General features: G+C 31.9%; 1 protein-coding gene and 1 pseudogene across 1 annotated transcript; one reads left to right on the top strand and one right to left on the bottom strand.

Annotated features, from left to right (window-relative positions):
- Positions 1-536: 536 nt before the first annotated feature.
- Positions 537-2,327, top strand: LOC119607386 (protein l(2)37Cc). Its single transcript, XM_037961265.1, has 3 exons — positions 537-676; positions 894-1,338; positions 1,410-2,327. The coding sequence occupies exons 2-3, from the start codon at positions 907-909 to the stop codon at positions 1,803-1,805; spliced, it is 828 nt and encodes a 275-aa protein (XP_037817193.1). The 5' UTR covers positions 537-676; positions 894-906; the 3' UTR covers positions 1,806-2,327.
- Positions 2,320-4,074, bottom strand: LOC119607385 (annotated as a pseudogene).
- Between the last annotated feature and the right edge of the window lie 6,116 nt (positions 4,075-10,190).

The raw sequence follows: 10,190 nt of genomic DNA, 5'->3' as shown, positions 1-10,190 counted from the left end.
CAATATTAAGGCGCAATTATAAAGGTGTATCTGTCTACTATAAAACATATTAAAATGGATCCATTATTAACCTAGTGCTAATTACTTTATATAAATCGACATTCGAATAATAGTGTTTTTGTGGAAATAAGTTATAGTCGTCGTTTTTGTTACAAATAATTGTTAACTCGACGATCTTATGGGAAAAAGTCGAAAAGTTGACTTTGCAAATGAAAGTCAAAATAAGTCGATAAGCGGGAAAAGGTTGAAAATTCAGAAAAAATAAACATGGAAACATTTTTTATAACATAATAATTGAAAAAGAAGTGAACAAAGTCAATATAAGATAATAAGTAAAAGCTTACTTAAAAGTAAATTGAAAATGTCGGATAGTCAACAATTTCAATGTTATAAAAAGTCAACTATTTTCATGCTTATATTATAGAAGGAAAATGACAAAGATTTTTTTAATAAATTTCCAGCATTATTGTGAAATGAATTTTTTGTCTTCTGGCAACCTTATTAATTCTTATCAGATTTTCTTCTCTCAAAACGTCAAATGTTCAAACGATAACTTTGACATATATTCAGAGATTTGCCATCACTATTATTATCGAAAGTTTTCCTCGTTTTGCTGCCGTGCGGTGATTTTGTAATAAGAATTTTCCATTAATTTAATAGTTTTTACGGTAAAAAAGGTAAATTTTTTAATGTGATCGAATTAAATTGCTATAAGAACAAATTGAATGAAAAATGTACAAAATAATGTAATTTCATCATAAAGCAAACAATTTACATGTTTGTCTTTTGTTAGATCTAACCTAAAAAAACTGATGAAACATCTAGTGAACTTTAATTACTTGCATTAATTTATCCGGCTAAAATTAATATTATTTAAATTTTCTTTTATTTACAGTCTACATAACAATGGCTGCTCAATTTTTCAACCGCATCGGCCAATTGGGTTTGGGTGTCGCCGTTATTGGAGGTGTTGTCAATTCAGCATTATATAATGTCGAAGGTGGTCACCGTGCTGTTATTTTCGATCGTTTTACCGGTGTTAAGAATGAGGTAACCGGCGAAGGTACTCACTTCTTCATTCCCTGGGTGCAACGTCCCATTATTTACGATATTCGCTCCCAGCCCCGTAACGTTCCCGTAGTGACTGGCAGTAAGGATTTGCAAAATGTCAACATTACATTGCGTATTTTATATCGTCCCATTCCCGATCAATTGCCCAAGATTTACACAATTTTGGGTCAAGATTACGATGAAAGAGTTTTGCCCTCTATTGCTCCTGAAGTATTGAAGTCTGTAGTGGCCCAATTCGATGCCGGTGAATTGATTACACAGCGTGAGGTAAGAAACAACAAATTTTGCTTTAAAAATTTATTTAAAAATTAAAAAATATTCTTAATTTATTTTCCTAGATGGTTTCTCAACGCGTTTCTGAAGATTTGACCGAACGTGCTAAACAGTTCGGTTTCATTTTGGATGATATTTCCATTACACATTTGACTTTCGGCCGTGAATTCACACAAGCCGTAGAAATGAAACAGGTTGCCCAACAAGAAGCCGAAAAGGCCCGTTTCGTTGTAGAGAAGGCTGAACAACAAAAGTTGGCTGCCATTATTTCCGCTGAGGGTGATGCCTCTGCTGCTGAACTTTTGGCCAAATCCTTCGCTGAAGCCGGTGACGGTCTTGTTGAATTGCGTCGTATTGAAGCCGCTGAAGATATTGCCTACCAACTATCCAGATCCCGTGGTGTTGCTTATTTGCCTGGCAATCAAAACACTCTCCTTAATCTTCCTTCATTGGCTCAATAAATTTTGTGTTAATTATCAAATTAAGTTTTAGCATTAAATGTTATCTATTTACTCCAACCCCTATGGCCTACATCTACAAGTTATCACATAAAATTGCAAAACTTTTTTCGTAAAAAAGTTTATTTTTTATTTTTGTTGTAAAGAAAACCATTTGTTTTTGGTTTGAAATGGAAACTCTTAAGAAGGGTTTTAAATTTGAGCACATTTTTTATAACAGTTTTAAGTGAAATCTGAAATAATTCTAATAATGATTTATAATTTTAGGAAAACATAATTAACTTGCTAAGCAAAGACTTATTTTAAATGTTTTGTGATTTGGGTTTAAAAGGATTAAATTTTTATTGTCTAAAATCCTTTCCCAAAAAATGGCAATATTAACTTATTTTGTAGTTTTAAAACAAACATTTAAAAGGAATACTTGGGCTTATTTAAAGATAATTATGTTTTATTAATTTTTCGTATTGGTCTAAGCATTTGTTATGTCACATAATAAATAAAAAACAAAAATGTTTTAAAAAATTTTAAATATGAACTTTAATTTATAAAAAACCACAGTTTGAATTTTAGGCTTAAAGTACATAAATGCATTACTGGAAGACTTTGTTTTATTCAACAATACACAATTTTCAATCGTGTTGTTTGGGATTAGCAATCAATGGTTTAATGTGTCCACAAGCTGGTGTGAAATTTTGACGTACTACAGCATCGTGGAGACTGTAAAACTCTAGACGATGTATGTTCTTTACACCATCTCGGAATTCTTTTACTCTTCTTTTTCAATGGGTATCATTTTATCCGAAGCATTAGGATCTTCTGGATACAATCATCACCGGGCAAAACACTTACTTGTCCATTTTTCAATTTGTATTGCACTGGCAGGGTTACTATGCTGCCTTCCGATGAACGTGTTGGGCAAATTCTTTAACTTTTTCCAGTTCGGTAAAGTTTAAGAGACGCGATAATTCGTAGAATTGTGGCGGTGGCAACCAGATTTCTTCGTAAATAGGATTTGAGGTAGTCGGATGGAGTTTTCCACTATGATAAAGAGAGAAAGTGAGAAAATTTATGAAATTTTGAAAAAAAATTCAGATTTTCAAAAGTTTGGGAAAAACATGTATATCTGATTATCTATCTACTATCTATCTATCTATCTATCTATCTATCTATCTATCTATCTATCTATATCCCTTTTTAAATGTTCATACCAAAACACTTTTTATATTTTTCACTCACCGCATAGTTTGTAACTTCATGTTCTTCCGCCAAAACTTCGGGCATATTTTCTAAAGCCACCATAAAGAAGGCAGTATCAAAACTTTAACAAATAAAATAAATTAAACTTATTATAGCTATAAAATAAACTCAATGTAATTACCGTTTCTTAAAAGAAGAAGGAGTAAACCAATTAGACCATTCATACAAACTCCATAAATCAGGTACAACATCTAATTCCTCACATAAGGTAAGAAATTTTGCTAGCATCATTATGAACTACATTTTGCCAATGTTTGCGATCAAAGTCCTCTCTAAAATTGCCATAACCTTTGCCATCGGGTGATGATAGAGATTTACGATCGCGACACAAAATAATACCTAATTCTTCAAAGGTTTCTCGAATGGCGGTTATTCTCAATGATAGTTCTCTATAAGAACAATCTGTTAAGATTTTTTGTAGAAAATTGTTAAAAACGCGTACTACCCACCTTTCTAATACATCATTATTATCATTTTAAAAATATTGGATACTTCACCCTTCACAGCAGTTAGAGGTTTTATTTGTGTTTTTGTTACTCCCAACTTTTCGAAATGTTTATGCCCAGAGTGGCGTTTCATCGGCTGCCTCACAAACACCGCCCGGGAATACAGAGGAGTTGGGCATAAAAGAAGCCTTTTCATGACGATTGAAAAGTAAAGCCTTAAAATTGGCCTGTTTATCTACTGGCAGTTTATGTTTAGCTCATACAATTAAACTAGCAGACTTACGGAACTTAATAGCCATTTGTTTAGCCATGGCTATATAGAAATATCTAAAAACAATAATATTGCACAAACCAAACTAATATTAATAAAATTAATAATAATAACAATAGTATTGGCTAAAAACACAGAGTCATCACATATTTTAACGGCGTTAAAAATTATAAAATACTAAATTAATTAAAAATGCACTTAATAATACTAATATTACATATTATTTAACTAGTAGTATTAATAGAGAATCAAAAATGATTTATATTTACATAAATCGTATGCATTTCTTTATATATCTCCTACTTACCAAGCAAATATGTTAATTACATTAAGTTGTCGACTTTGCACCTCTGCGTTGTGTTTTTGCAACTACCAGCTGATGTTTGTTTACATGTGCACTTTAATAAGTGTTGGTGAATGTAAACAAAAGAAAAGTGTTGGTAAACTTGTAAACAGTTTATATACAGCAACTCCTCGATTAACGTTTTTAAAATGATTGTTTCTTTTCTAATTTCACCACAAAGTATATAGAGGTCTCAATTGCGACACATAAAAAGTCTAAAATTAACTTTTGTATAAGTTTATAATATAAGTTTTTAATAAATAGTTGTTTTGCTCGTGACACCTTCGTATATTGGCTTTATGTTGCTCAAACCACTTTAACCCATTTGTACAACCGAAGTGCAAACTACTACATTATTCTAAAGATTAGAAGTGAACACAAGTCAAGGAAAATACTTTTTAGCGGTCTGAAAATAGTCGGTTCTTCAAAACTTTCATGGTTTCTGCAAAAAACTCCTAGTAAACATTAAATTCCAAATGTTTTTATGAACAACCACTGTCTTTTATAACCACTTATAAGTAATTGTTGCTTGGGTTATCTCGGAGAAATACACAACTTCTTCACTGGACGTCTAACCTGAAACTATCACCAGCGAAGTTTTCAGCAACACTTTTCACCACCTGGACGAAGGAGGTAACTTGAATTTAGGCGTCGTAGTCGATGGATCCCAAATACCGACTGTGAACCACCAAAGATTTTGGGGGATTACCTTTGACAGCCTGTTTACCTCCTCAGCTCATGCCACGCAGTTACAATCTGTGCGTAAGTAGAAACAAGGTCCATTCCTTTGGGGAATGGACAAAGAAACTATGTTGGCTATTTATGAAACAACTAGACGGTCAGTGGTTGCTCCAGTAAGGTTCCTTCACCGAGTGATACCCAATATTCAAAGCTGCCCAAAATGCTGCCCTACGGAATGTAACGGTCTGCATGCAAATCCCAATCAAGGAACATAATGTCATGCTGTCTAAACAGTTCCTCCTGGGATGTCATTGGAGGAGTCATCCCAACTTTAACATCACACAGTTGGATGCTCCCACAGGCAGTTCAGGAAGGACCTTCGTATATACTAGGAGGATCATACGAAGATATGTGCAGGATCCCTTGGATCGGAGTTCCTAGCAAAAATTGTCCAAAGAGTTCTGATAGCTATTTCTTCATTCTTTCCAATTTTTTTTAATTTCTATTTTTTTAAATAATTTTTTTTTAATTTCTTTTTTTAAAATGGGCCCCTTTTTTGCTTAAAAGGAAGCTTATACAATTTCCTTGAAGGGCTTTATAGTCCCATAATAGGATGGGAGTGAGATATCTGTCAAAAAAAAAAAATATTTTATTATAAAATTTAATTTTTTTTTTGGAAAATTTCCCATATGTAATTTTGTAATATTTTTGCTATTACAAATATCTAAAAGAATTTCCTGACCCATTGGTGTTACTTTTACTAGTGTACATATTTACAATTTTCAAAGAAGAATCTTAAACAAATAACACTATTCCTTCATGAAATTTTATATTTTCTTTAACCACCCACTCCTTTCCATTACACAAATTACAATAAATCACTCACCAGTATAATCCTGTCATCAATAGAATCTCTTAACGGAGCATAAAGAGGTCTTTAAAATACTACTTTTGCAACAAGTGGCAGCTGGGGGATTCCGATAGTAATGTGTATTTCAAAACTCATACATACATAATTCTGCCATTAAAAGCGAAGGAAAGAAGAAATGGAATATAAATAAAAACAGGCATACAAACAAAGTAACCAAGAAGGTACTTTTGGTAGTGCTTAGTGATTTATCGTCGCTTAGGATCCATATGTATTCATTTCTCTTAATCTCTAATTCTCATATTCACAAAAATAGTCCTGTCTGCACTATTATCTAAGTATATGTCAATAGTCTGCACTGGACTAGTTTTTTAGCCTGAATCATAGTCTAGTGTATAGTCGGAACAATAGTCAATTCTAGTCTATAGCCTGGACAAGGCGAATAGTTTATAAGGTGAATCATTTCATTTGTGAGGAATTTATGAATATATGGGTTTTGACAGCTTCGGGCTAAATTTCCATGGACAAAAAAACCAGTCAGCTGTTGAAATGACTTCACCTTATTAGTTTCGCCATGGTCTGGACTATTGTCTAGTCTATATTTTTAACTATAGTCTAGTTTATAGTCTGGATTGTAGTCTACTCTATAGTCTGGGCTATAGTATATTTCGGATTGTAGTCCATTCTACATCGTATAGTTTGGACTATAGTATAGTCTATAGTTTCACTATGATCTAATTTAAAGCATATTCTATATTGAGAGCAATAGTCTGGTCTATAGTCAAGACTATAATATACTCTATATTTAGGTCTATTATGTAAACATTGTCAGGGCTATTGTCCGCACTATAGTCCAATCTACTGTCTAGACTATTCGCCAGTTCAAGGAGCCTACACTAGCCTAGTCTAAATATTCACTATATTGTAGTCTGGTCTATAGTCTAGGCTGGACTGTGAATAATGGTCTGGCGAATCGTTTCAGCTAAACACTATAATTTTTATAATTAAAACCAATAAGATGTACTTTTATTGTACTTTTAGTACATCCCCTACACTCATACGTAAATCAAAACATATAGTATTTTCACGTATATATGTATACACATTAATACATATGTATGTATGAACGAGTGATTTATAAAGTTCATTCCGAAACAAAATACTGTTGACTCACTTGAAAATAATTTTTTTTTAAGTGGCCAAGTTAAACGTCATGAACATAACATCATTTACAGATTTTAGTAGGAAAACGTACGTTTGTACGTTTGTTTGAATCTAAAATATATCAAGTATGTAGTAAGTTTGTTTATTGGGGTTTCCACTTTGCTAGTGTGTACTCTTGTTTTTTCCTCACATTTACTCTACGCAGCTTCTCCGTTACTATTAACAAGAATTGTTTTTGTCGTTTTTGTTTTGCTCTTGTATTGTTGGGGGCTGAGGAAATCCCCCTCTCATTTATGTGCCAACATAATAAAAGTTAACGAGTTAGAACCGTCACAAATTGAATTAAGTTAAAATGGATTTGGTAACTACTGACTTTTTTTGTTTGAATGATATAGACAAAGCAACAGGCATTTGTGAATGTGTGTATGCATCTTTGTTGTTGAATATCTATTGTACTATAAGATGTCAACAGATATTTTTGTATATGGTCGAGAGTCTGGGACAGAGATGGAAGTTGTTTGTAAAGTTTTCGATAAATTAATTTTTTTAGAAATATTTAGACATTTTTCTATTTTTTTTTATAAAATTTTATTTTAAGCAAATTTTTGATAAATTTTATAATTTAATCGAATTTTTGATAAGTTTTAATTTAAAAAAATTTAATTTTCGATTTAACAAATTTTTAGATTAAAAAAAAAAACTATGATAATTTTATACATATATTTAGAAACCCTTTCTATTTACAGAAAACAATACAGTCTATAGTCTAGTCTATAGTCTAGTCTATAGTCTAGTCTATAGTCTAGTCTATAGTCTAGTCTATAGTCTAGTCTATAGTCTAGTCTATCGTCTAGGTACTATAGTCTAGTCTATAGTCTGTCTATAGTCTAGTCTATAGTCTAGTCTATAGTTCTAGTCTATAGTCTAGTCTATAGTCTAGTCTATTCTAGTCTAGCTATAGTCTAGTCTATAGTCTTGTCTATAGTCTAGTCTATAGTCTAGTCTATAGTCTAGTCTATAGTCTAGTCTATAGTCTAGTCTATAGTCTAGTCTATAGTCTAGTCCAGGGGTCGGCAACTTTTGAGTCGGAAGAGCCAAAACTTACATTTTACAAAACATGGGTTTTAAAAGAGCCACAAAATGTTTGTTTATTAAAACATTACAAATGAATTTTTGTGGGTCACTCGAATACGTTTTTAATTAACACTTGTTATATAGAGATATAAAAGTTTATTAGAGTGGGCCGACAGTGATATCATTTAAATACAGTATAAAGTGTCATAGTTATGTACATATATTAATTAGGCAGCAATCGAGATAAAATTTTGCACAAGTTTTTTTATGTAATGTATTGCGAACATCGAACCATAAGTGACCAACCCCAATATAAGGCCCCTTTAAAAAAATTACTCTAACGATCATAATTGACTTAAACAGTAGCAGTATAGCGACGAAATTCGAGACAAACAAGTTGTATAAGAACAAAAATCTATCTTCAAATTTTAATTTAACAATCAGAACTGGCTTAATAATAGCAGCATTATGACGAAATTCAACACAAACAGGAACAAAAAATTACTTTACCAAATTTCGTGATGATCGGCTCATAATTGATCCTATCCCCCATATTAGATCCCCACGCTTTAACGCTCAAAACTGGCAATACTAGCATAGTGGTGAAATTCGTCATAAACAAGTTTATAAGAACAAAAATACATACAACAGTCTAAATACAAGTATAGTGATGAAAATCAACACAAACAAGTTTCATAGGATACAAAATCTCATTACCAAATTTTGTAACGATGGGTCCATAATACGCTTTCTGGTCGCTTATTTATTTATAGCCAAAAATTTTATGCAAAAATATATCAATCTTTCATAGATCACTGTCATTAAAACGTGCAATATTTAAAAATTTTTAATTTTTGATAGACCAAGTTTCAAATAGACCAAGTTTTTAGTATTTAACTGTATCCAAACTGTCCAGATAAATTAGTTACTTATTTTAAATTTCCAAAAAATATCTTTTTATTCGAAAAACACGAAAATTTCGGAATGTATGATCATGTTTTACATCTTATTTAATGGCACTTCGTAGGAGCGCTAATATAATACCCCATTTGTTTATAGGAACTTTTCAATCAACACTTTAAAGAATCCAACATTTTCTTACAATATTAACTTGTACATGGAACAAATTCAATGGGAGTGATAGGTTTGTATGGCTTTAGAAAGATTGGATCATAACTTGTAGTTTAAAGTTTCAAAAATGACTCAAAATTTTCATTTATTAGTTGGCTTTTTACCTAACTCTTCCAACTTGCTTTTAAACATTGCATTTCTAGAGATCCAATACCAATTCCAAATGGTTCAATGAGGATTTTTTCTCAAATGTACGATTGTAAAAGCAAGGAAATGAGCGAAAAGCTAACTGTGTTGTTTTCTTTCTTTCTCACTCAAAAAGTATATATTTTGTTTCGTTCATGTACAGAACGATTAAGCAAAGTTAAAAAGTTGTGTATATATATTGTAGAAACTTTTGCGAATTGTTTTGTTAGTATTAATGCACTGCTCGTTAATCGATTCCGAAAAATTTTAAAATATATAAATATTTTTTTATAAAATAAATAAAATGTGTGTATGAAACTAAAGAGCCACAGCTCCACATCCAAAGAGCCGCATTTGGCTCGCGAGCCATAGTTTGCCGACCCCTGGTCTAGTCTATAGTCTAGTCTATAGTCTAGTCTATAGTCTAGTCTATAGTCTAGTCTATAGTCTAGTCTATAGTCTAGTCTATAGTCTAGTCTATAGTCTAGTCTATAGTCTAGTCTATAGTCTAGTCTATAGTCTAGTCTATAGTCATAGTTAGTCTATAGTCTAGTCTATAGTCTAGTCTATAGTCTAGTCTATAGTCTAGTCTTAGTCTAGTCTATAGTCTAGTCTATAGGTCTAGTCTATAGTCTAGTCTATAGTCTAGTCATATAGTCTAGTCTATAGTCTAGTCTATAGTTAGTCTATAGTCTAGTCTATAGTCTAGTCTATAGTCTAGTCATAGTCTAGTCTATAGTCTAGTCTATAGTCTAGTCTATAGCCTAGTCTAATCTAGTCTATAGTCTAGTCTTAGTCTATAGTCTAGTCTATAGTCTAGTCTATAGTCTAGTCTATAGTCTAGTCTATAGTCTAGTCTATAGTCTAGTCTATAGTCTAGTCTATAGTCTAGTCTATAGTCTAGTCTATAGTCTAGTCTATAGTCTAGTCTTATAGTCTAGTCTATAGTCTAGTCTATAGTCTAGTCTATAGTCTAGTCTATAGTCTAGTCTATAGTCTAGTCTATAGTCTAGTCTATAGTCTAGTC

This window comes from Lucilia sericata, unplaced genomic scaffold (assembly GCF_015586225.1).
Source record: "Lucilia sericata isolate MDLA Ls3-8-SP2 unplaced genomic scaffold, ASM1558622v1 Contig000691F_arrow, whole genome shotgun sequence".
NCBI classification, from domain to species: domain Eukaryota; kingdom Metazoa; phylum Arthropoda; class Insecta; order Diptera; family Calliphoridae; genus Lucilia; species Lucilia sericata.
The sequence above is the reverse complement of the archived record's forward strand: the minus strand, read 5'-3'. Positions and strand labels throughout refer to the sequence as shown.